Source organism: Lagopus muta, chromosome 15 (assembly GCF_023343835.1).
Source record: "Lagopus muta isolate bLagMut1 chromosome 15, bLagMut1 primary, whole genome shotgun sequence".
Taxonomy (NCBI): Eukaryota; Metazoa; Chordata; class Aves; order Galliformes; family Phasianidae; genus Lagopus; species Lagopus muta.
The window spans coordinates 7,670,394-7,697,570 of NC_064447.1; the positions used below are offsets into that span (position 1 = coordinate 7,670,394).

Consider the following 27,177-nt stretch of genomic DNA (forward strand, 5'->3'; position numbering starts at 1 on the left):
GAAGAACTTACCATAGTTATACCCAGAACAGTAGGGCTAATGAGAAAAAATGGAGCTCGAAAAATACTTTGACTTCTTTCCCAGAAAGAGTAGAAAAGGTCTGCCCAGCAGACTATCCACAGTATTAAGCCCAAAGCCTGCAATATAAAAGTGTGTTTTATACACGAGTTCACACAGATCAGGCAGCACAAATGCTGCATGCAATGGGCTAATGGAAGAGGAGCCACTATGAGATCACCTCTTTTGGACAATCCTTCTAAGCAACAACACGCATGAAAGAATAATTTGGTTTTACCTACTGAATCCCTCTAACAAGAAAGGAGTTCATTAACTTTCAGTACCATATATTTGAGTTGCCTCAAAATAGTGTGCTTTAACTGGCCTTACAAACTATTTAAACAGCTTTTTTAATACATCAGTTTCAGAAAGCAATAGAAAAACACAACACTTGGAAATCAAGCATAAGTAGAAGTAAATTACAGTTGAATTGCACACACAGGCAGAGACTGACGTTCAACAAAACCGGTTGTGCTACATCTAAAAATAAATAATCAAAACTGAATCAAGAGAAACAGAATCACAGAATGGTTAAGATTGGAAGGGATCTCTGGAGGTCATTCGATTCAACCCACCCAGCCTAATAAGTCATGATTTTAAGGAGTCACATACCGTTTTGGCTTTGTTGAGGATTGACATTTGGATGTAACCCCTGTCATGACAACGAAGATATAGAAAGTACACTGGGAAGCAGACCCACAAGTAAATACAAGGGACCCAGACCAAGACTGTGTTCTGAAAGCACTGGGTGAAGTCTGGATTTTCTGTGTGCCATGTCAGATTCCAATCCTGAGGAGGAAGAAAAAAAAAAAAAAAAAGGAAACAGTTAAGAAAAAGCAATCACAGAACTTCTTTATTAAAAAAAAAAGCATGAGAAAAAAAATGTATACAGCTGTCTTATTCTGTAACTTATTGCATGCTTGTTTATACCTGTAATAGACTAGCTCTGTACTGAGACACATCCAATTTTACTGAACCTCTCACAGCTCAGAAATTTAAAATCTTTACAAGATAACATCAGTTTCATTTTTGTTGGCTATACAAAGCTACTATAACAGACAACACTCAAATGTAGTAATTAGGATCTTTAACAGCATTTACCAGGATTTCCACATTATGATTGCAGAAAAATAAGGTGACAATGCTAGCCATCTCCCACTGTAACCATTATGCACAAATGACCAAATGTAGTTGTGGAAGTATTATCTGGCACAAAGTAGGAACAAATAGAATGAGATAACATCACTATTTGCAGAACAGCCTCACAAATTCAAAGTTGTATGCAGCAAATCCACTTGCGAGTTTCTGGTGATTCATAAGAACAGCATGCAGAGAGAAGCAGCAGGCTCACCTTGGAGCATATTTACCATCCAGCAACAACAAGATGTACATCAGTATAATTCACCACTTCCCTACTTCTCTCAACGTGATTCTTGAAACAAGAAAAACCTCCATATGATCAAAGCAAAACTAAATTAATAAGAATGTGACCACTGTTCCATTATTGATACAAGGGCTATTTATGAAGGCAGTAAATTCATCTTTGACAGTGTGTTTATTATTGTCATCTTCCAGCAGCGCAGTATTCAGCAGGCAAAGCACACCTTACAGGCCCCTGTTTGAAAGCAACACATCCTGGACAAGCAGGCACGTGTCCAAAGGCTCCTTAACAAAAGTTTCCTCCTCAGCATTTTTTCCGACCGCTGCACGCCTTGCAGCTGCACCAAGCACCACTGCTGGGACCTAACAGCAGTAATCTCATCTGTAAAAGCCTGAGCACGTCACAAAAACAAATGCTACTATCTACATTTTACAGATGAGGAAACAGAGCCAAAAGGAGCTGTGGCGCCTGCCTACTCTGCTCCAATGTCAAAGCTGAAAACATCCCACTGCTCAGAATCACCCACCTTTATCTGTCCCTAGCTGGTTAAACAATTAAAAATAGAGGAAAACAGAACTAAAGAGAAAAAGAAGATATAAAATGCAAAATTTTCAAGTAGGTTTTCCCTTAACTGCAACCATTTTCTATGCAGTGATATTTTCTACCCTTTTTTCCCCCCTTCATAAACATATTCTGAAAACACTGAAACAAAAATATTTTCCTTCTCTATCTTCCTCCTGTTTCTGTCAGAATCTAGGACTCCTTCCTTGGCTGGATACAACACACAACATACACAGCTGCTATTTTTTCCCTGCAATCTTTTCATTTCTTATCGCTCCTTTCAGTTAAAAAAAAAAAAACCAAACACGTCCAACCTAAATACAGGCAGTTCTCAGAAATTAACACTGGTACAACATAAAAACACCCAACTATGTTTTAGTTTGTGGTCACGTAAGCCATTCATACAAGGGCTGCAGCTGTAAAGGCTGTGGCTGAGTCACAGGCTTATTAAGTCCCCAGCTGCAAACCATCATTAGAGATTTCAGCTGAGTCATCCTTACTTTTAGCCATGGCACAAACCGTTTTTCGGCTTCCTAAATCCTGTCTGCTCAGCTTAATAGGCAAGAAAAAAACGTCTCGTGACTCTGCAAGGCCAGTTTACAACTCACAAATTAACACACTTAATAAGATTATACAAGAACACTGATCAGCTTTACAACAACAAAAAAAGACACTTGACATATTCTTTATTTTTTTAATATTGTTGTTGTTATTTTTAAGATCTACACACTCTTTAAAAAAGCAACTACTTCTTTTTTCTTGTGCTTTCTAATGCCTGCTGTAATGAGACATCTACCAGACATCTACCAGAAAGGACAGAGCAGTGAGTGCACACATCTCTGCCATTTGGCTAAGCAAAAGAAAGACGTGTACACATAACTACCACGCATGTTGGATATTTATATTTTTAAATATCCTCCAGTCAGTCTTCAGTTCATTGGACATTTATGTTTGCAATTGAAGCGTTTCTGTCTGACAGACAAAAGGGTGAGATGCAACGGTATCTCAGGATTAACACAAAGTTGGGATGACTAAGCAGACTGGGCTAAGAATACTGCTAGAACTTAACAGCTACAGCAACTTCAATGTAAATTCTTTACACTCTTTCAAGATTTGATCCAGAGGCTGTGGATATCCAATGGGAGCTTGCTTAGCTTAAATACACTATACTCTTTTGTATGCTATAGCATACTTGAGCTGTCTATACACAGGTGAGGTACAGAACTCCTTCAATTCAACACACATTTCAGCTAACAAAAGGTGAGGAAATCATTCAGGAAGAGACGCACAGAACTATCTTCCTCTGCTGGTTCTCTAGAAGCCACTCTCTTACAATGTAGTAGCACAAACAGGAAAAGACCTATACGTCAAACACTTTCTCCTGAGGACCTACTACGCACATCAAATACCATACAGATTCACCAAGACAAGCTGAGGGCTTCTCCGAAGGCAGACTGCACTGCCCACCTCCAGAATGGAGACTGTCAGGAGACCATTCCTGAAACAGACTTCCAAGGCTGAACTGAGATGCTCTGAAGGATTTCTCGATTTGTATTTGAGAGTCCATTTGTTTGGGTTTACATAGCAAGGTTCTGGCAGCTGGGAAGCTGAAGGTGCGGCCTCTGTGAGTAAAGCCCGCAAGCTGCAGCAAGGCAGATAAGAGCCAGCTGCAATCAACTCTTGTCTGCAGACACACCACTGTCCAGAGCCCAGCCACAAGACAGGCTGGTTGTGCCTCTGAAAGAGCAGATTTAAGAAAGGGAAATCTATTGTGGACCAGCAGCTGGGTGAGAGCAGTGAGAGAAGCATCCCTGCAGCCCCCAGGGTCAGAGCAAGAGGACAACAGATACTCCAGGCCTGAAGCAGAAGCTCCCTGCAGCACAGGAGAGGCCTACAGCGGAGCAGGCTGTCCCCACACAGCCCGCGGGCGCTGCACTGAGCAGGTCTCCACGTGCAGTGATGGAGGAGCCCAGGATGGAGCAGGACTTCTGGAGGAACTGCCACTCATGGGAAACTGTTAGAGCAGCTTCTGAAAGATGGGCTCCCCAAGGTACAGACCCATGTTGGGGCAGTTCTAGAAGCCCACACGGGATCAGCTTGGGGAGCACAGCTTCTATTGGAAGGGGAGAAGGACCCACGCAGAGCAGGGCCTGAGCAACCATGGAGAAGCAGCACAGAAAAGTGTTACAGACTGACCTCCATTCCCCTGTACTGCTCAGGGAGGAGGTGGGATGGGATGGACAAGAAGGCGGTTTTAATTCACTTCAGCCTATTAGCAATTGGTGGTACATTATATTAATATCCTTTACACTGAGAATGTTTTGCCCATGATGGCAATGAGTGAGTGATCTCCCTGCCCTTACATATATATATATATATATATATATATATATATATATATATATGTATACCCACAGGCTTCTCCCGCCCTTTCCTGTCAAAAGAAAAGCATATTGTAAATTCTGCATGGAGGATACCACAGTGCTGGGACATTCAATCCAAGCTGGAAGGCACATCGCCTCCCATCATGAGGCCCACATATTACAGCAATCAGCTACGGGTACACGAGCCTCAACTGGTCCTGCTACTTCACACTGCTGATTCTCTTTTGTTTTACAGAAGCCAAGTTTACAAGCTGTTTTCCTTTCAGCACAAGACAAAATTCTGTGAAAAATCTAGGTAGTAAAATACAATGATGCAGACCTTTGTAGCACTTAAGAGAACTTAATTAGCTAAAATTGATGTTTTTCTGTGACTGAACTATTAGAAGCGATTTTAGCAGGTCCTATTCAAGCAATAAGTTGTCCATTTTCATTTCTTACTATTTTTCACTCTGATCAATGATTTAACACTTCTGTTTTGAGGAGAGCAAATGACAGGGATCCAAGTATGCACTGAAAACTCTACACAAACCAGCAGCCTCCTATAATGCAGTAGGAAGAAGAAAAAAAGCTGTTTAGTTCTACAGTTACTATGTTGTATAATTTGGAAGCTACTTTCCATTGAACCATGACCTCAGGCTCTCACAGAAGTCACAGAGTGGCTCCTGGTAGTTTCTTGGTGGATGCTGGAAGAGAACATCAGCTATGGGCTCACTTTCAGTCTGCTCCATGAAACCCACATCCCAGGTGTTGTAGTTTCATTGGTTCTTTTCTTTTTAAAGTCCCTTAGCAAATTTAAAGTTTACCAGAGGAGCAAATGGATATTTTTTAAATCCTCTGACCTATTTCTCAGTTTTCATTTTAGAAAGTTGTCATTTCCATCATGAGCACCGTGGCTGAAAAAAAATACCAAGCCACAGCCTTCTTTTTTGTGCCAAAAAATGCATTTTCTCCTATAGCACAGAATGGTTTCATATTATATTTCAAGTGAAATCCTCTATCTCATGTTTCCTGTAATCACGTGGATCTATTCAGAGGTAAAAACGCTTATTTAATGTTGCATAATCCCAAGGAAAATAAAGTACATGTTATATTAATTCCCATCTAAAATGTCAGGATCAGGCCAGTTAGAAGCATTGCCGGTAGGACTGTAGGATCAAGCTGTAACACAAAGGATCAGTTATTCTGCTGCTGGGGGAGGAGGAGAGCTGTGCCCCCAGCATGCCCAGACTCAAGAGTGAAAGTTTGACGCTTGCCAGGACCTTGTGCCTGGCAGTCTCCCTCCTGGCAGCCAGGAAAGGCTGCTAACTGAGCAGCCACCCACCTGTTCTCACATCAATAATCCTGTTTGACCCCCAGCACATTTTAAAATTCTCATTAGCAGAAATACAGAGACCAAAATTGCTCAGTTTCATGCCCGCTGTGCACAGGTGCCGGCTGCCAGCCACACTTAATATCACCTGTACCAACCAGCAGCAACTGAAAAATAAACTTTTCTATGCACATATGTAAAAAACAAGATTACAAAACTACACTGGAATCTTAATATCAAACAGCAGATTCGCTGCCTGCCTCTTCCCACACTGAAGAGTTTCTTGACCTGACTAAGCATGCAGCATCAGAAGAGCCACCACAAGCAGACCAATGGTGGAAAAAAAGGACATCTGCCTTTAAAGCAGCTTTAGAAGAAGCCCTGAACTTGTTCTGAAGGTATCTGATATGACCATTCTTCATCAAAACAAACAGCAAATGTGGCAACACTTGGTTATGCTAAAAAAAATAAGGAAAACCAACAACTGAAGTGATCCAGATTTTGCAATAAATTACAAGGTCTGTTCTCTCGTCACAAACTAAAAAGCTCTTTGAAGTTATTCAGTTTGTCAAGTAACTTCCACTAATTTCAGCCTTGGAAGTTACAAAGCACTGAAAGAACGTTCTCTAAACGTACTCTAAATGCATTATCTTTATTCTGTCATTTACATTCCACTGTCAGATAACGAAGTGTGGACCAAACCTCAACATTTCTTTAAGTCAGCATATTTAGACTAGAGCCTACAAGCACAAATAAGTACACGTGACCTTCACCAGCATAACATTCACTGTCCTGTGCTAACTGCTCAGATTAACTCACAGGAGGTGAACAAGGTGACAGATTGGTAAAAAAAACAAGCAACAATTATTGATACAAAAAAAATTTACTCCAGAACTCCCACAGAAAGCAGCAGATAGGCCCACAAGTGTCAGTGACATTGCAGCTGCAGCTCTCCTGTATGCCCAGCAAAATTCACAGGAATGGTCTTAACAGCAACAAAAAAAAACAACACTAACATGACACTACAAGCAACCATCACAAACTTCCTTCTATTTACAAGTCCTTTAAAAATACTATGTACACTACAACCAAATTGTTCTGTACAAAGTACTGCTTGCACTAGTGGATCCTGTGGTTCTAAATTCAATTCCAGATCTCCACCTTCATTCACTCATTCCCTCAGTTTCTCATAACATTATCTATCACAAAAGATTTAAGTAAGAATAAGTTCTCAGCAGCAATGGCTCGCATCACACAGACCTGATTTACCAATGTGGTCAAGAAAAAGCTTCTACCTTCCAGTCCTGGTGCCTGCAGCTCTTTCTCCAAATCTCAAAAAATAGCATTTCCTATTGTTAACAATGAGTTGAAATCCTTTGTAATATATAGCTCTGCATCCGCTGAAACTCCATATACAATGGCAGAAAAACAGCATGTTTTCCCTTTGTTTCTCTTTTGGCTAAGAGAAGCAGCTGGTGCCAACAACTTGCTAGAAAAGGGAGCAACTGCACTTGTGGAATTTTCAAGCCAAAAAAGCCTCTGGAACATGGCATTATTTCTGTGGGTTGGACAAACATATCACAAATTTCAGCAGCAGCAGCTGGAAATTTAAAATACTTCTCTAGATGTAGTGCTGCTTGTGTACCATTAAACAGCATTCGACCACATGACAATAAAATATTGTTTACCACTGACAGTTTCAGAATCAAAAGGACAGCATTTATCTATCCATAAATTTCCAAAATGAAATCAGTTAACAGAAACAGGAAAAAATCCTGTTATTATCCCCTTTTGTTGTTGTTGAATAAGCTGCATCTGAAGCTCCCACAGATGCAAACAGTGAGAAAAAAAGTAATGCAAGGAATTCTAACTCTATTAGAAGTAAGGGAAAGGTCAGTCCCCTGCAGACAGCTTTTTAGAGATGTGACCCAGAATGACTTCAGTGCAGCCCCAGTTAACCTCCCCTCAGTCTGAGTATAGCACAGTGCTTCCCTGCAAACTGCGCCGTAACTGCAGGGAATGGCATAACTTACCCTGGGGTTTAAATGCTTTGAGCAACCTTGAAACAGTCGCACTAAATGACAGCCATAAAATGACCGAAATTTCCTTAACAGATTGTCTATCTAAAATACAGCATCAGGCTTCATTTTGCTGTACCTGCCCTAAGCCAACCAACCCCGAATCAACAGAGGTAATATTAATTCTGTGAAAGCAACCACCAGCAAGACTCATTTTTACAGGCTTAAACGTGAGAGAGCTGAGAAACTGCATCTGGCTTTCATCGCTGAATGAAACCACAATCGAGCAGTGAGAGCCTGACAATTAGCTGCTAATTATAATAAAGGCACCATCTTGTGTAAAGGCTTTAACCTTCTGCTCCTCCTCTGTCGCAAATCCTGCCCACACGTGACCTTTCCAGGTTAGGAAATGCAAGCACTTTATGGTCTGCGTACTCATGTACAAATGTACAAATTCCTCACACCGAGGTTTTCAGAAACACATCCATAAAATTGATTGCTTTACAATTTAAAGGAAAACTTAAACTCACAACTTTGTACCAAGCGCACACCAGCACCACCCTCAGCTGCCTTCCTTGCTCTGCCACAAACACTCTGAAGAACAATCCAACTACAGCAACATCCAGACAGTCATTACTACAAGATACAACTGTGCCTTCCAAAGTCACTAGGGAAACCCATGAAGACATTGCCAATGTGAAGAGGGATCTGAAAACCAAGTCTTATTACTAACCTAAACTAGGTAAAACCTCAGCCTCCTTTCAAGCACCAACCTCCCATCTTCTAAAACTTAAGACTACATATCTCTGCAAGAACATCACTTTTTCTTCTCCCTATTTTTCCAAATCACACATTGATTGTCTTTGTGAATAATGTAAGACTTGTGTGTGTGATATGCATCTATCGTACTGCTTTATGTTAGCTATTATTTGTACTGAGCTTCCTTATTCTTCTGTCTTTTGTTTACCACTAAGATATCGCAGACCTCCGGCTCAGATAAGCCTGGAAGAAGAGAACAAACACACAGAAGCGAATGAAAGCTGTTAAGTATGAACCTCACACACACACCTGCATCCAGGCTCCCTACCATCTCTGTCTACCTGCCCAGCTTTACATTCAAAACGCAGCCATCTCACTTTCGATAGCCCCACCAGCACCCTCCTATGGCACACTCTTGCTGTTACTGTGAGCTGCCGCTGCTTACAAAAATATCTTACTGATACATTACAAAATAATCATCTTACCTGCCCAGAGTTATTTCCTAAGTTATTTTATGCTTCAGTATATGCACCAAAGACACTGCAAAAAGCTCTGGGATTCAAGAGATGAAGAGATTTACCATTTAGCTAATAGATGACAGCATGAGACACAGAACTCAGATTGTGAAACCATCCCTTACATTAAAAAGCTGTTTTTTCCTTCAAAACTCTCAGGAAGTTATCTGCAGGTATAAGCAAAAACCCCAACATTTCAGATTCTACCTGACCAACAAACGTCTTCTAATGAATAACAGATTGCACATAAAGCCTGGCAGAGCTGCTAGAAAGGGACTGAATGAAACTGCTTGAGTCTGCTTTTTCACATCTCGCACTCCTTTTTCATAGCAGACTCTGCATTCGCATTCTTGTGATATTCAAGGCAAAACTACCTCAGCACTTCAGATCACAGACTACTTTTTCAATTCAAACAGACAATAAATTGAAATGCAGGTACTGCAGAATGTTTCCCCTGACCCATAAGTTTTCATCTTCTCTTTTTTTAAAAAAAGCTCTTAGTATTATCAACATCTTATACAGCTGCAACCTGATATTATGGATGAAACACTCAGTGAGATACTTTATGATGATAGAGGGAGAACAAGTATGACAAAGCACCCTTCCAAAAAGGAACTGTGATTCAAAGAATGACAAGAAACATTTAAGTTCCACATACAAATCTGATTGCAGTGAAAGTTCTCATGCTGGGCACCAGAGACAGGTTGAACAGGGAGAGGAAGAAAAGGGTGAAGAAGATAGCAAATGGGGCTGCTGGCTTCTCAGAGCGGGTATTAAATAAAATCAATCTGTTAATTCTCAAACAAGGACTTTCAACAACAACATTCCTTGAGTGTACAACTTGGCCAGCAAGGTTTAAGAAGATTAGCACACAGTTTCTAAAGGTGCACTGGGTCTTTCCAACCAAAAACTTCCCCTAGAATTTAAAACTGAGTTGTCCCAAATTCAACACCAGGCTTGAAAGAAAGCACATCTCACTGCAGCGGGGTTTGCCAGCACCAACCAGAACATCTGATGTGACCACAGCTTACCACAAGAATGCAAATACACCCATATTGTAAATGCAAACCAGTCCTGGGAAGAGGAAGCACGCACTGCACAAGACAGGAAAGTCCACAGCACACATACAAGCAGTATCTGGAAGGCCAGTAAAACACAGCTTACACGTGGGCATTTTCTGGAAATCCATTACAGCTTCAGCTTCAAACAATTGTAGCAACTATGGAAATATCATAAAATGTACCCGAGTATCCAAAGCCACCAATGCCAGCATTTCTACCCTTCCTACCACTGGGAACAACATACCAAGGCAGATACATAGGATAAGTTCAGTAAAGGAGAATACTTTCCCAGACACATCTTGCATCAGTGGCAATTCATAATTGTTCTTCTGCAGGATTAGGAGAATCCAGAAACCAAACAACCACACCCAGAGGAACTTTTACTCATTAAATTAAAGGCCATCACCACGTGGCTTGGAGAAGGATAACAAATCACAAAACTGTCTAAATTTTTGGGAACCAGAGCAGCTAGTGAAAAAAAAAAAAAAAACCCAAAACATTTACTAATTACAAGTGACAAAAACTTCATAAATAACCATATTACACACACACACAAAAAAACTATTTATGTAAGAGACAGTGTCATCAGAAAGCCTACGCAAATGAGCTGTTGCAAACACGGCAGCTCAGTTCCTGCTGCTACCTGATGTTTCAGCTGCCCAGTTCCACGCACTGAGGCCTCAGTTATTCACGAATCTGTTACTCTCAGTTAAGTTCTTCCATAGACAGAAATTTGAAACATGTAGCATCTAAAACTCTTCACGTACAAAGGCCTGGTTCCAGGGAAAACAGAAAAACCAGAACAGCTGATGGGTGCTCACAGTTCAGCCAGTTTTGAGAAACCTGAAAATCAACTGGAAAAAGATATTAACATCAGCAATGTAAGAGCGGGTTGCTTTCAATCAGCCAGAAAAGGCAAACACCTCCAAGTGCTAATGGTTTTATAGTATTTGCTAAGTAATATTTCAACGGTTCTTGAGATAAGTGCACAATGGTATCTGCCGAGATTATCTCATCTTTTCCGAACTGGTGAAGGCAGCTCATTAGCTCAGAACTATTCGGCAAACATCCGACGAACAGCGGCAAGTTCTTTTAACAGCCAATGAACATCCACGTGTTTTCCTCATATCCCCGCATCACCTCACTCAACGACCGCTCCACTCCACAAAGCAAATCCACCACCATCCTGCCCCCCCGCTGCTCCGGCACTCGGGAGCCTCCCCGGACCGAACGGCACCGCGCTGCATCGCCGCCACATCCCTCAGCCCAGCTCGGTGTGCCGTAGGACGGCCGTTCACCCACAGCGGGCCGCAAACTCACTGCCGATCGTTAAGGAAGAGCCAAAGCGGCGCTACGCAAACGCGACACGACCGCTACCCTGCAGCGGCGCGTCTTCGGCCTCCTCACAGGCAGCACGCCGCTCCGCTTCGTGCCGCCAGCGCGGAGGCAGCCAGCCGCCGTTATTGTTGCCGCAGCACACGGAGCTCGCCCCTCGCTTCCCGCCCTCAGGCCGCACCTCTCCCCTCGCTTCCCCCGGCACGAACTGCCGACCGCCCCACCGGAGCCACCGCGCCCCGCGGCTCCGTCCCGCGCTCACCCAAAAGGGCTCGGAGGCGTCCGCGCTACAGAGGCTTTCGATCCCCATGTGGCGTCGAGGCGACCCGCGGACCGCCGCGGCAGCGCTGCGCTTCCCCCTCCGCACCTCTCCGTGCCCGGGCGGCGGCGGCCGGCGGCGCCGGCGCAGCACCCTGATTGGCTCCGCGGTCACGGGGATGCGGGCCCCGACGGCGCCGCCGCCCGCGCCGCGCGGCCCCGCCTCGGCGTGGGCGGAGGCAGGCGGTGTGGCACGCGGGGCCGCCCGGAGTCGGCTTGGGGCCGCCCGGCGCCTACGGTGGGCGGTCGGAGTAGGAACGGCCTCGGCTCCCGCTCGGCGAAACCGGCGCCCCCGCCTCGTCTTCCGCCCGCGCACCTGCGGATCGCGCCGCCCGCCCCGGCTCCCGCGGCGCCGAAGGCGCGCCGCTCCGACCGCCCCGCGGCCCCGGGATCCGCGCTGCCCCTCGGGAGGCCGCGCCGACACCGAGCCGGAGATCCCCGGCGCCGTCCGGAGAAAGAGTCTCGTCTCGCTTTCATGTGTTTCACTTCCCAGCGTGAACCAGTTAAACTGGTTTCAAAACCCTGAACTAATTCTAATTGTTGCTAGCGGGAACTGAAACTGAACCAAAATAGCTTCACCCGCAGTTTGCACTAAAATACGTGCTAGTGAAGTAACTCGCCGCCCCGCGGTGGTACTCGATTGTCTCTCGCTCCGAATTTCAGTGCATCAGTTCAACCTGCAGGGCAGCGGCGCTCCGAGCTGACTCGAAACGGCGGAACAGCCCCGCGGCGGTGCGGGCGGTACGAACGGCTGCGTGAAGCGGCGGCTGCTTACGTGCTGCCCTGAGCTGCAGAAGCATCTCAAGGCTTCGACTTGGAAGTTAGAGACAGAACCCCGCTTATAAAATGTTCTTTTGCATCCAGAGCGCCTGTTGAAATGAAAAGGTTGTTCGAACAAACACCGGGTCTCGTTTGCTGAACACGCAAGTCGAAAGCAACGCGCGTACAAAACAAGCATGTCACAAATTGCCTCTTGACTCAGGCGCACAGCTTGGCGGAGGTCTCACGCCTGCGCTGCTCATAGCCAGCTGCGGCCAGCAGCCCGTCCCACTGCGGCGTGTCTGGGCAGGGCGGCACAGCGTTCCCGGGAAGCCCGGTGCAGCCGCCAAGCAGCAGAGCTCAGTCTGCACTGCGTTGGTGCATTCCTTGATGAACAGAACGGAATTATCATAGGAAAGCCAAAACTATTTGGGTTTCAGGAGTTACACTCAGTGAGTCAGCCTAAGCGATACCTTGTTAAAATCTTCACGGTGCTGCCCTCCTGTTGATTCCTCAGATTTATTTTTATTGAGTTTCTGCCCTGTTTTGTACACTCTCTAAATTCATCTTAAAATCCTGCTAGAGACACGGGTGGGTTGGCTTTTGTTACTTTGATGCTCACTACAACACCTGTTGAAAAAGTTGACGTAGCTCCAGTGGTGTTATCCTGCTGCCCCGTGGCTCTAAGCACTGCCTTTGCCTCCAGTTTAATCTGCAGTGCATATAAAGTTGATAGCTCTCACAATCACTAAAAGTTACCGGTTCCAGTAGGCAAGGTGGAATAATTTTTTATAGCACTGTTGATAAGAGAAGCCAGGAAAAAAACTGCTGAATAGATAACACAGCCTCTAAGAGCTTACTCTTCTACGCATACTGTGTGTGAGTTAACAGAATACAAGCCTGTACTTGAAATGATACAGCAGAAAAATATTTAGGATATGGAGAACATATGTAGAAAAGTAAGCATGAAATGAAAGGAGGGCCAAGAAGAACACATTTCTACCCACTTGTTTTTCTCTAGATACTACTGCATGCTGACAGAGCAATAACATTTAAGTTACACTTTCAGGATTTCAGCTTTCCAAGGACTCCAAAATGTTTTTCAGCCATGGGAAGACCCTGTATGGTTCATGCACCAGGTGAATGATGGTTCTTATATCTAAAAATACCTGGATTTGCACCTCAAATTAATTCTCTTCCAATTAGTTCCATCTCTATTAGAAATTCCAACAAAATCAACAGCCAAGATTTTAACTGAAGTGCCGCCATAATGCAGAGGAAATAATTTAATGCAAAGAATCATAGGATCAAAGAATCATTAAGGTTGGAAAAGACCTCTATGAACATCTAGTCCAAATGTCAGCTCATCCCTGACCATGTCCCTCAGTGCCACATCTCCACAGCTCTTGAACACCTCCAGGGACGATGACAGCACCACTTCCCAGGACAGCAGTGCCAGTGCCCAAACAGTGCTCCTGAGAAGAAACTGGAGCAGAAGCGTTCAGAAAAATGTAAGACTCAAAATATTTGTTGTGAAGAAAAAAATAGAGCTGACACAAAGACAAACCATTGAAGTACTACAGGGGTAAGATCCCACGTTGCCATAAAGCCTCTGAACATGGGTTTCACAAACCATTGTTACAACTGCATCTTCTGAAACAGAGATTAATACTTATATAAAACATTAAAGTCTTGTTTTAAAGCTGTTTTTCAGCTGAAATTCTGTTCCAGATCCTGAACTTTGCCTTGAAATTAAGCCTGGGCAGGAAATATGGGATGGAGAACAACATCTGCTTATCAATTGGAAATTACATGTAAGAAAGCCACGACCCATGAGGTCATGGAGAAATTTGGGAGGATGTGGAGAGAAACGTTTGCCTGTGGGGATGGATGGCACATGTAGAAGGTCAGCAATCGCACTGAGGGGAAGGCAGGGAGCAAGCAACGCTGTGCTGCTGAGTCACACTGCCTGAGAGAAGCAGACACTGCAGCCACACTTCTGGAGAATTCTTTTTTCTCCTCTCTGAATTGTATGCATTGCTCCTTTTTAGCTATTCCTTGAAAACTCTGAATATGAATGTTTGCTTTGAGAGGAACGTTTGGGGGAAAAAAAAAAAAGCAACAACCACTTTGCTAGGTTACTAAGTGGCTCCATGCTTGAGAGGACGCCCACGTTACTCCAGGCCAGCGGGCTGCTGTGCTCCTTCCAGACCATGACACATCCACTTGTTCATCCGTACTGACTGCACTTCCTCTGGAAAACAATTCATCATCCAAAAGCAAACACTGTCAGCTCATCAGAGCAAGGCGAGGCCGGCACCAAACCTGCACCAGAGCCTCACAAACCCTACTGCATGGCTGCAGCCAAGTCCTTCTAACCAGAATCTGGTTTTCGGTGCATGGAAAGTTCATCTTTGAGAGACCTCGAGCAAAACTCTCCAAGGACGGACTCTCTTCACTCTTTTTTTAGACTAACACCCTTTAAATTAGAGCGGAAAACACTACAGCAATACCAGAACGTCCTTCCTCAGCCTCCGCTCGCAAGCACAAAATACCTGAGAGTAATTCCGCGTACACGTGTGCACCGCGTACTGTTTATCCCGGTTTGCCCTTGCCGGCGGACATCCCGGCAGCACAGGGCGCCACCCGGCGCTGGGAGCCGCTCCCCGTGCAGCAGCGCCCCGCCCTCAGACCTCCGTGCCCTCAGCTGCCTCGGCGGCAGCGCCTCAGACAGCGCGCCCCAGCACTCCGTCTCCCCTCTCACGTCACTCACCGCCCGCCGCGCAGCGCGATTGGTCGGTGGGCGCTGAGAGGCGGGGACAGCGGGCGCCCGTCTTTGCCCTCTGCGCCTGCGCAGTGTCCGACAGGCAGCGGCCGTTTGTCGTATCCGGGTCAGCGCCGCGGCAGTTGGGCGATGGCGACGATAGCGGAGCTGAAAGCAGGTGGCGGCCGCGGGACGCCGAGCGGGCGGGAGCGCTGAGGGGCTTGCGGACGCTCCTTGGGCTGTGGGCGGCCTCCGATCGCCCCGAGCGCTAACGGGGCTGCTGGCTGCTCGCCTCACGCAGGGCGTTGGGAGTAAGGGACTGCCGTGAGCATCACGCGCTCCGTCGTTCATTTGGAAACATTCCCCCACGTTTCCTTAACGCCTCCATCTATAGGCGGTACCTGTCATACCTAAGAGTGCCTCTGTGTCACCCTGTGATCATCCACGGGTGTGGATATCTTAATTTCACCATGACTATCCGGGAATTGTGCTTGTATTGTGGGCGATGAATGCTGCTCAAGCACGTTTGGGTTTATATTAACAGAGTTTTTATGGTAACAGTTTTAAAGGACACACTGGAAAAAAGAGGAGCCTTGGGGCAAATAAAAGCGAGGATCAGAGCTGAGGTGTTCAATGCGTTGGATGACCAGAGCGAACCGCGGCCGCCGCTGTCTCACGAGAACCTCCTGATCAATGAGCTGATCCGTGAATACCTGGAATTCAACAAGTACAAATACGCAGCGTCTGTGCTCACTGCAGGTACTGGGGCCGAGTTTGTGGTGTCACTGCTGTAATTGGTATTCACTGCCTGGTTGAGTAACTCCTGAAACAGTGGGAACAAAGTGTGCAATCTGTGCAATCTTGGCTGACCCTGGAAACAAATAGGATACAAACACCCTCCTCATTATTTGCAGCGTTACGCCAAATTATACCATTAGTTTTTAAGAAAATGTGTTCTTTGTTGCTTATCCTTGAGGTAAACAGCATTTACATTGACAGATCAGTTAATGCAAGAGCAAATAAGTTTGCTGGCAGCCTACTCAACCAAAACACCTTGCCAGACACGTGCTTTTGTTTTGAAAAATGTATATTCTAAAAATGTACATAAAAATAATAATAATGTACATATAAAATGTATGTTGCGATTTCTGATTGGCTTTTGAGCAAAATTTTAAAAAATGGAAATCACACAAATCAACAAATTTGAGGAATAATTTAAATTAATGTATTGAAGTAGTTGATAGTCTGATTTGCAGCAGTTCAGGCACGTCAGCTGTCAGAGGTGTGATTATCAGTCCTCAGCTTAGATACAAACAAGGACATGAAGAAGGCCCGCATTTTTTAACAACTGCAATTAATCGTCATTGGATGTGCTAAAATGCTGACATTTGAGAGCTAAAGCATTTAACTGGTAGCTCTAATCTGTATTTAAAATTTAAAGTTCTGTAATTGTCCTTAGATGTGGTAATTATGTTTGCTGTATGAGTGTATGATCTGTTTTCCAGAAGCTGGCCAGCCTGAAGTGCCCTTGGATAGACAGTTTCTTGTCAAGGAGCTGAACATCATTGAAGATGCAAATGGAAAATCAGTGTAAGCATTGATTTTGGAACGCACAATATACTCTGCAAGTATGTCTTCACAATGGTTGTATAAATCACATATAAATGTTCTGTCACCAGCCCAATACAACGAGATCACACAACTGCTCTAAACATGTGGGATTCAAGTGCACAGCATCAAACATGGAGCCATTTTCAATCATACTCTCAGCTAGCATTAAATTCTGTGAATCCTACAGAATATGTTCACAAGCTGTTGTAATCGCATGCCTGAGTCTCTTACCACTTCAGTCTTCTTTTTAGTCAGAAGAAGAAAACATATTCTTTACACATTACCGAGTTGATACGCAAAGCAGTAAAAAGATTATTGCACTGTGAGATAAGATATAAATTCACAGCGTTCTGATGCAACTAGGTTTGAGAAGCACATTTAAACATGTTTAGTGATGCCCTGTAGCTTGGGCCCACAGAATCTGACTCATGCTTACTGAAAATCTAGTTTGGGATACATGGTGGTGCTCAAGCCAGTAGCCCACTGGTCACACGTTTAATTTGTATGGCAACATGGCTCTGTACTCGTGCTTTGTACTCTGATTCTTTGCTTACAAGTGATCTAGAGTTCAGTTGAGAACATCCTTTAGTGCGAGCTATGGGAGAGGGGTTGTCTTCAGGGATGGTGTATGCCTGTTCTTATATAACTGCATTTACCATAATGAATTTTAAATAATTACTCTGAAGACATGTGAACATTCTTAGAAGTGAACGTTAAGGTGTAAGAACTTCTGAGGAGAAGCTGTTTGACTGTTTAAGTGCTCAGTAGTTAATATGTTTCATAGATGGCTTTTGTGATTTTTGCCTTGAGCAGACCTCTCTTATATGGAATTATATCGCATTTCTTACACCATGGTGAAGAAGAAAGTACCCAGAGTACTCTTCCAAAGGTGTCTTTGCTGAGTTATCCAAGGCAGAACCTTGCCAAACCATCTACTGAGAGGAATCAAACAGGTGGGTCTGAGTATAGGGTCACCTTCACAGAAGTTTTATTTGCGACTGGGTTTTCTGTGAGCTAGATTTGCTGATAACTGCATAAACACAAGTGGACACAGGGTACTTCCTTATCTGTACAAGTAATGTTTTGTACAGAAACCTTTTTTATAGAAAAAATTCTTCAGTAGGACATTGTTTGTGTGCCAGAATACCATTAAGCCATCTGACCTGTCCATCCCTCTTGCTCATATATTCATTTAAGAATCGCTCTACTAGATCTAACTTCTGATTTCTAAAATGACCTCTTTATGTTCCTCTATTTAAATAAGTGCCCAACTTAGACAGCTTCTCAAGTCTGCTTCTCTTCTGTTGGTATGTTAATGCTATGTAATGTGTACAAATCTGATTGCCCTCACAAATGGAAAGATAGATGGCTATTTTATTGGAATGGCTATTTTATTTAGAAAGCAGGCATTCTTAAAAATCAGGGATAGCAAAATGTGTATAATTTTTTGCAGCATAAAAGGTACTGCCAAGCTCTTGTTACTGTGTGGTAGCTGCAGCTGTCTATTATAGTGAAGGGAAGCAGAGAAATCCAAATTGTTTAGCTTTATTCTTTTAATTCTTTTGGACCGTGAAAAACTGAAAACTCATTTAAATTTGGACCTAACAAATTGTTTTCCCATTTTCATTAAACTGGCCAAACTGTACTTCCTTACACAACTACAGATCTGGAATGGATCAGCTAGAGGCAGTCTTGGTACACTGGCGATTTAAAACAGAAATTTTGACACAAATTCTTAGTAAGATAAATTAAATAGTGGAATATTCTCATCTGTCCTAATAATTTCTATAGAACATTCATAATGTTTAAGCTGCCAGTTCTGTGTACAGGAATAAATCTGAGGGTCTAATTCACGTCCCACTGACTGCAGAAACTTAAGCTCCAACTTCACTGATCCATAGGGCACTGCTGAATCTTATTTCCCTTCGTGCTCTCTGCCTGGTTGCTGTTAATATTGCCTAAGCTACAAAATGAAAGGGATTGTTGGTCTTTTATTTTCCCTTTCAAGGAGCCTGTTTGACATATTGCTTCACCTTCTGCTCTGTGGGATTTTGCACTATTTAATATTATCAGCATAGTACTACCACCTATTCCTTTTGTATCCAGAAATTTGAAAAATTTTGAAGTCTAAGATATTATTGCAGTATCTAAAAAGCATAAGGGAAGAACTGAATAAGCACCTTTCCTTAATACTGAATTGATGAAGATGATGTAGTTGCTCTTCTGCCAGTAGAGGGGGCTGAAGACATAAAATGTCAGTGCCAAAGCTGCTATAACTAATCTTTCTTGTTAGAAGATTCTTATTCCTATCAGAAATCAAGGTAATCAAGTGCATTCATATACTCAGCCTTCACAGTCTCATATTTAACATCTGTCTTGCTTTTCCTATTAGAAATTGTCCTTCTTGCTTATGTTGTTGAATGAATATTCAAATAAACTGGTACACAGAACGGGGATGTCGATACAAGTTGCAGTCAGACCTTCCTGTCAGCTGACTTCATTAGAGCTGGGTTGAAGCAATCTGAGATCCAGTCTTTGGTCTTGCAGTTGGATGAAAAAACACAGTTGTAAAATTGAGCTTGCTATGATGATATTCCACATCAAAGTTCTTATTAACAGTTGCATCTCTGGCTCTCCAAACGTGTGAAAACATGTGTGCTTATTTTTCATTTTCAGATAGAATTCCAGAACCAGGAAGGATGGCTGGCACGAGCATTGAAGAGCCTCTTGTTCTGCAAAGCACGAAGAGATGATGTGATGATGTCTTTTATATGTTCACTTACCCTGCAAAGCTCTTGGAGAGTTAATTTATGAAATTCTTCATTATGTAAATTTTTCCATTGTGTCCAGTGGGACCACTTCCATTTGTTAGAGCTCCCCACAAGACAGGAATCACAGAATCACAGAATCACAGAATCACCCGGGTTGGAAGGGACCCCAAGGATCATGTAGTTCCAACCCCCCTGCCTAGCAGGGCCACCAAACATACATATTCAGATCAGGTTGCCCAGGACCCCGTCCAACCTGGCCTTAAACACGTCCAAGGACGGGGCATCCACAACCTCCCTGGGCAGCCCGTTCCAGGGCCTAACCACTCTCCTAGTAAAGAACTTGGAAGGAAGACCAAGTCATTATTCCTGCCAGCGAAAAAATATTAGCAAAAAGGCATCCTTCCTCCAGAAGATACAAGGAAAACTGTATATAAAATCAGATTAGTCAAGCCTGTGTCTAGAATTAGGCCTAAAAAATATTTCTTTTATATTTTAAAATAAAAATTTACTAGATATTTATAATTTCTGCCCTTTTATTTTTATGTGTTCATGTACCTTTTCTGGTGTCTGAATATTTTTGGTCAGTTTTATTGTGTTGGTATTTGAAATAATTTTGGAATGATTTTTCTGTAAGAAGAAGCACCTGCTACTCTTAGATAAGTATGGGAAAATAAGTTTGAAAAGAAAATTGCAGTCCTTTGGAGGAATAGTTGTTTGAAGTTCTCTGGAAACAAGGACTATATTTATCTTTATGCCAGCAAACAAACAAGGGTAACTCTTTTCCATCTGGAGTTGCTATAAATTGTACAGTGTAACACTAAATACATGGGACGGGGGAGGAACTTTTGTTTTTTTCCCAAATGACATGAAAGTGAAGGCAGGAAGAGTTAAAAATGAAGTTGATGGTTAATTACTGATTCCCAGGAGTTTTTTTTAGCTGAGATATTTGGATGTTTTTTCTGATAGAAGTGGACCTTGTAGTGGTACATTAAAAATACCACATAATCTATTTTTTAACAAATTCATGCATGTTAGTGTTTCCATTGGTACTGAGAGTAGTTTTGTGTAATTGTTAAATAAACGGTACAGCAAACGTTTGGGGGAAAAAAGAGAAGGAAGTTAATGTAAGTTTGCAAATGTTACTGAAAGGACCCGGAGTTGTGCAGTCTTTATGATGTTTTCCCTTAGTCTTTATTTCACCCAATTAGCACTGTAGGTATTTTTTTATTTTGATAAGTAGCCTAGGCTCTACTTTAATGTGAAACTGCAGAGAACAGCTACAGCTTTAAAGGAGAAGCTACTTTCATCCATTTGAAGGAGTGAGCTGCTCCCCTGTGTGTGACTGGCAATGCTGATGGCTCCACATTTGCTTATTTATAAGTACGTCTCTCAGGACTGTTTCCAAGAGGAGAAGACATGTACAAATTTATCTTAATCAAATCTTTCAATCTTTGGTAGCTTTGCATCAATTATAACTGACACTTGGGTGAAACAAGCAAATTTGTGCATGCCCTCAATGTTTGCTATGTTACCACCACCACCACTAACACATTCAACCACTTAGATGGAGAGCCATCTGTATAAAACCTACATGGTATGCTGCCTTGCTGCTGGGGCTCTTTCCTGCCACACTGGTACAAATCAGTTTTCCCTCTTCATTCCTCTGTTTAATATTACAGCAGAAAAATAGTCTTTCAAGTTATTTATGAATGACTTTCATTTTGGAATAAGCTGGAAGTGCCTCTCTGGAGACTTGCAGAAATGAACTTTCACAGAGCATGGATATGATTGCTCTAGCCACAGAATATCCTGAATTCTGAACTGTGGTTTTCCAGAGGTTGTTTGTCCATAACCTATTTTTCTGTTTCTCATAACACAGTGGGTCGAAGTGTATTTGGAATTTGAATTGTCTTTTCAAGGGCAAGGAAAAGGCTCTGCTGAAAAACAGAAGCCACAACCTTCTATGCTATGCAAATCTGCCAGGGCAACCAAAGCCATTGTGTCTGCTTTCTATCTTCCCACCATAGATTGTACAGAAGCTGCTCAGGTGCCATGGAGCTGCCTGGAATTTTAGCTGCTGAAATTAGATACAATTTTTGTTCTCGTGAAAGAAGATAAGGGGAAGTTTGGTACTTGACCTTCCCCAGTAACACAGCTCAGCGTCCTCTTTGTCTCCACAGCCATGAAAGCAGAGGTTGTTACAAGGGTGTGCTTCAGTAAGCTTTGAGGTAAAGGTGTATATCTGAAATCAGAGCAGAAATTTGGTTAAAACAGAAAACTGAAAACCATTTTCTTCGGGAACTGCAGCTTCTGTCCATTGTCAAGGTGCTGTGCTGGTACAGGAGCTGGAGTTGGTGCGTCTGCTTTGTTGTGCAAAATGCATTTCACCTAATTGCCTTAATACCAACACATTGCAGATTTGGAGTTTTGGAATAATCTTATTTGAAAGTACAGTCATTGTACAAGCAAATTAAAATCAAATTAAAGTGTATTGTCCATGGCATTCATTTGTACAACGAAGCTTTGAAATATGTCTGTGAAAATATACTGGCCTAATTATTAATGTCTGTCACTTGTCCCAAGAGAACCTGGAATCTGATCTTTCAAGATGTGGACATGCAGTGAGTTCTATGAGTGCTGGACTGCCTTTACTTGCTTAAGAAGAGGAGGTGCAAATTCTGTACAAAATGGATTCTGTACAAAATGTACAAAACATTCCTTAGAAGTTCCAAGTAAGCGAGGCCAGTATTTAGATGAAAGTAATTCACAGTTGCAACTTCAGATTTTAGATGCAATTTACTTCTAGGTGTGCAAGGAAAAAAATTTTCTCAAACAACATAAGAAGTTCTGTCTTGCTAAATTACAGACTGTAACATCTTGCACTGAGTGCCCTAATTCTTTCTACTGATACCAGAAAATGAGAAAAAGATACAAGGATTTAGAAGTTCCACGTTTTTGGTGAGCTGAATGCATTTCTGAATTTTATCAGAGTTAGAACAATGTAAGTGAGACTGTTATGCGTGGGGGTTACATCAAAAGAGGCTGTTCTTCGTCTGCATGTGATATCAAAAGTGGAGGTGACAAGGAGCCAGCATGGTTTGGTGTGAATATCAGATCTGGAAAGCACTTTGGAAGAACTTGATCCATGAGTTTCAAAAAGATTCTTTAATACCAAATATTTGCTCTCCCCTAAATTTAGAGGAAACTGTGTGCATAGTCCACAGTGCTGTTTTGGAGGGATTCGTTTCTGTTGTGCATGGCAGAACTTTTTCTGTAAGCTTTATCAACAAGCCCCAAGGATTCAGTTGCACTTTCCTTCCTGAGCACGCTCTGTATCAAGCTGAATTTTGGTATTAGTAGATTGGTTTTCCGGAGGAGTGATTACCAGTTGGTGATCATGTTTAGGAAGAAAAAAAACCAAAAATATTTGCTCACTCTTGAAAAGATGCCCTTTCAGTAGCAGCTGATGAAGAATTGACATCTCTGCCTCACACACTTCACTTGACCTGAGTCCAGTACTAAGCACGTTTACCCTGAGCAGTTCCTGACTCCTTTGCCATGTCAGACTCCTCATGTCATTAACTGTTCTGGTTTGGATGCAGACTGCCTCTCCTGCTGCAAAAGCACCACTCTGCTTCCCACTGCACGCCAGCTCAAAGAAATATAGTCCATTTTTAAGTGAAATCATTTCTAAACAAACAATTTGCTTTCTTAACATTAGTTAAGAACCTAACTTATCACCATGATGTATTCCTCCTGTCTGCGATTCAGGTTACACATGGTGAGGCAGCTGAAAGCTCATTTATTTCCCTCTGAAGCCCTTTTTTTTTCCAAGCACAACATTTACTGTGCAGATTCAGGAGACAGTTAAAGGATAGGCTTTATTATTTCTAGAAAAGTAAATTTTAAAAAGCTTGTTTTCTTATAACAAAAGCACTGTCCACGGGGAATCCACAGCATTCAGTCTGATGCACCTTCAGTTTAAGAAGTACCGCAGCGACAGGGAAACTCCAACCGGGGTATTTTATTAGTGCGTGTATTCTTATGCTGACTTGTAAAAGAAGGTTGAAACCAGGCTTACACTTATCACTTCCTACCTCACACAGCTCAAAAGTGCAACTGTTCCAGGCACAGCAGGAATATTTTTTTAAACTTTCCAGCTCGGTTTAATGTCACATCATACATCACCCTCCACCGCTGCCTCTTTAAACACACTACTTGGGCACCAAGCCTGCATGTGCACATGCAGTGGTTTGCGAACCAGCAGGAATAATTTCCACTCCTTTTTAAGCTACTATTAAAATGCATCTGGTTTTGTGAAACAGCTGGGTAGGTTTACAAGAAGCTTCTTAGGATAACTGTGATGAATGCCAAAAAGATCATGCTTTTCAGAGGATGCCCTTGCATTTCAGTATTTTCTGTTCATTACGTTCCTATGTAAAAGCTACGCTTGCAACAGAGAAACTGCAAAATGAATAGGGTAAACTCACAGTGAGGAGCTTTCTGCTAAGAAGGGCGAGCTTCTTCGATTGACATCTGGATATCATTTCTCCTGGCTTAATTCCAACCCAGTCAAACACACATGAGTTTCATCTGGACACGGCTTTGCTGGACTGCAGTGCAGTGCAGACCCCACCTCCTGAGGCAGACCCTCCAGTTTTATGCAAAGGCTGAAACCATGTAACTGCATGAGCAAATGGAGTGTTCACCCACTTCTTATAATACAGCTGGAATTTCTGCAACGGGGTGGGGAAGGAGCCCTGATACTCTTCCACTCTCTCCTGTTTGCCCAGATTTGCTCATCACTGTCCAGTGTTGGAAACAGGGTCTGATGGTGCATATGGTCCATCACACCTGCAGGCACTGGTGCTTACACTGGAGTTTTCAGCCCAGCCTCCCCACATAGGTATTTTCCTAGGATGCCAAGACCAATATGAGTCTCATCCATTTTCCCCAGCAGAGCATATTTTTTAGACACGACTGTTGTCAAGAGAAATTATTTCAGCCAGGACCGTGCTCTGATCCTTTGGGTATACACCATATTTAGTCTGTTGCTGAGAGGGGGATGTTTCGGTATTTTGTGTTTGGCATGTTGATGGGAATTCCTAGAGGATCCTACTTTCCCTTTTTGGGATGTCTCCATCCCCAGGTCTCTCTGCACAAGGCTGTTGGCTACTCGTGGCAGGAGGAGGGGGGACAGCCAGGGACTGAAAGTTTCAGGGTTGTGAGGGAGGTTTGACGAGGAGCAGATCCCTCCCCAGCCCCAAGGCTGGTTTCACACTCCCTGTCCTCCTCTCCCCCCTCACACAGTGCTGCTGCCCACTCTTTCCACCACATCCCCATGGCTGTTCCCCCTCAGCTATTTATCACTTCTCTTCTTCCATTTATGGACAGAGGGAGGTATTCCTCATATATGAAAATGTATTTACGGTGCTTTCTTGGAAACTTTGCTGCATGCTGGCTGGCAAAAGAAACTTTGGCAAATCTGCTGGGAAACTGGGAAACATCCCTTGTATACCCCAGGGGCCAGGGAGGCTGACACCAGCCCCTGGTGCCCAGTGTCATGCAAACACATGGAGACCCCACAGCCACCCTTGCCACATCAGGAATGTCCCCCCCATACACACCAAGCTGCCCCTCCACTCAGCTCCAAGAAAAGGCACTGAGGTAGGTAGGAATTCCCTGTGCCCCACAAGACCAGGGCCTGTCCTTTACCCTCAGCAGGGTGGAGAGGTAAGGATGCTGCCAAGGCAGGAAGGAGTTAAAAGGTCCATTTGCTTGGCCAAAGAGTTGCACCTCCAAGAACAAGCGAAAGCTCTGAACCTGAGGGCACCCCTCGAGGCCTTCCCAAAAGCAAGGGATTTCAGACCCAGTTTGCTTTGCTGAAGGGCAGATGGGGGCAAGGGTAGTGGTCCTGGGCTGGGCCCTGTTGGCAATGAGCTCCTTGTCTGAGACCGGGTGTTTTAACCCAGGTACTGGGAGGATTTTCCAGCAGGACGTGGTTTGCAGGGCCCCTCCCCACTGACAAGATTCTCCTCCTCTATATAGGGAGGCAGTGAAGGCTGCGAGGACTCGGACTGTCCCGGCTGGTGGCTGTACAGGTTCCTGACTCTCCAGTTCCCTCCCTGCTGCCCTACTCGGACAACTGTGAGTATGGGGAGGGGGGGAGAAGGGGGCAGCACATCCTGCTGGGTCGGGGCTGGGTGCTGCCACGCTGGAATGGAGCGGGGCGCTGAGCTGAGCACGGTGCTACTTTGACACGAGTTGCAGTGAATAACCCTGCAGGTAGCACACAAAGCAGAAAGAGAAGCAGACCTACCTATGCTCAAATGGCTGCTCCTGAGCTGAGTGCTGCTAATTGGGTTCTGCTTAAAATATGCTAGAGCAATGACGGTTTGTAAGCATGCACAGACCAAGCTTGGTCCTTAGTTACTTCTAGCACTGCCACTGCCAGACCGAGCACTGGCTGCACTGAGCCTGCAGCAAGGTGCCAGCTTGCACCTTGTTACACTGCAGTGGAGCACTGGGTATGGAAGACACCCAGCAGATAAACTCTTGCAGTGCAATTCCTAAGCTGCTCAATGAACATATTACCAGATAGTATCATTCACCTGTCAGCTGGTTCTTTAAACAAGAAAAAAGCACTTAAAGACTAGGAGAGGAAATCAAAACATTTTTGCAGAAGTACCTTGCTATTGAATATGTGCATTTTTAATATGCTGGAAATCAACTTGAAGTGAAGCTTATCTGATAGACTAATTTAAGTAATTTCAAATGCAACTTTCACACCTTTTTTTTTTTTTAAAGGAATAATAAAGAAACAAAGTTCAACAAAATACTGCCAGTAAGTTAAGAAGACAGTAGATGGCATCACTGTCATCTGAGAAGTTATCTGGCTTCTTTCACATACATATATATATACGCGTGTATGCATATAAATATATATATTTGTGTAGATATGGGAGAGGTGCACATGTGTTTATAAGGAAGAAGCAATTTGAGATATTTTAAATATTAGGAAAATCAGAAGTTTTCCATTATTATCTAGTATATATCTCTCAACGAAACCTTTCCTAAAGTACAATAGTATGAAGGCAAGCCCACCTCTTCCCCTCAAGGTTTGGCCCTGGCAGGCAGCTTGCAGGATGATGCAGAGCCTGATCTGGCTTCCCAAGCCCCCAAAGCTCTCATTTCCCACTAACACAGAAACCAAAAGGACAAAGCCTCAGAGGGCAGAGCACTTGCCTAAGCAATCACTTCATTACTGCATGGTACTCCTCTGGCTATATTCGCTTAGATGTAAACAATGATTTTTATTATCTCATTTGCAATTGACATGCTAGTCCCTAAAAGGTATTTGTTTTGAATTTGTTATCATTACATTTTTGTGGAACAGTGAGTATTGAGGAGAACATCGCCTTATATGGTAGCGTGCATGGATGTATGCAGGGATCCAAACTCTTTATAACTCACTCAGAATTAATAGTTGCAAATCTGTTGGCTTTTCTTTTCGTATGTTAATTTTAGAAGAAGCAAAGAATGAGAGGTAGCTTTCCAACTTGTGTGCAGCCTGG

General features: G+C 43.4%; 3 protein-coding genes across 9 annotated transcripts in view; 2 read left to right on the plus strand and 1 right to left on the minus strand.

Moving 5' to 3' along the window:
- Positions 1-11,823, minus strand: part of LOC125700709 (multidrug resistance-associated protein 1) — a 46,144-nt gene extending 34,321 nt beyond the window's left edge. For 2 of the 3 annotated variants that reach the window (XM_048961807.1, XM_048961806.1), the window contains exons 1-3: positions 11,643-11,823; positions 670-846; positions 12-137 (exon numbers count right to left, since the gene is read on the minus strand). In XM_048961807.1, coding sequence (XP_048817764.1) covers positions 12-137; positions 670-846; positions 11,643-11,690 — 351 coding nt within the window. In that variant the 5' untranslated portion in view covers positions 11,691-11,823. Of the gene's footprint in view, positions 1-11; positions 138-669; positions 847-10,688; positions 10,803-11,642 lie in introns of those variants that run through there. The other variant, XM_048961808.1, reaches the window with a different exon arrangement.
- A 3,445-nt stretch (positions 11,824-15,268) lies between these two features.
- On the plus strand, positions 15,269-19,724 carry CEP20 (centrosomal protein 20). 3 transcript variants are annotated; one of them, XM_048961818.1, is made up of 5 exons: positions 15,269-15,399; positions 15,783-15,980; positions 16,727-16,811; positions 17,646-17,785; positions 19,509-19,724. In XM_048961818.1, the coding sequence occupies exons 1-5, from the start codon at positions 15,372-15,374 to the stop codon at positions 19,583-19,585; spliced, it is 528 nt and encodes a 175-aa protein (XP_048817775.1). In that variant the 5' UTR covers positions 15,269-15,371; the 3' UTR covers positions 19,586-19,724. The 3 variants fall into 3 exon arrangements, with proteins under 3 accessions (XP_048817775.1, XP_048817776.1, XP_048817777.1); XM_048961819.1 differs by having other exon boundaries at positions 16,730-16,811; XM_048961820.1 differs by lacking the exons at positions 17,646-17,785; positions 19,509-19,724 and having other exon boundaries at positions 16,727-16,815.
- Positions 19,725-25,640: 5,916 nt separating this feature from the next.
- The window catches only part of MYH11 (myosin heavy chain 11), a 55,918-nt gene continuing 54,381 nt past the window's right edge, over positions 25,641-27,177 (plus strand). For all 3 annotated transcript variants that reach the window (XM_048961802.1, XM_048961803.1, XM_048961804.1), the window contains exon 1: positions 25,641-25,750. The gene's annotated coding sequence lies outside the window, so the exon portion shown is untranslated. The remainder of the gene's footprint in view (positions 25,751-27,177) is intronic.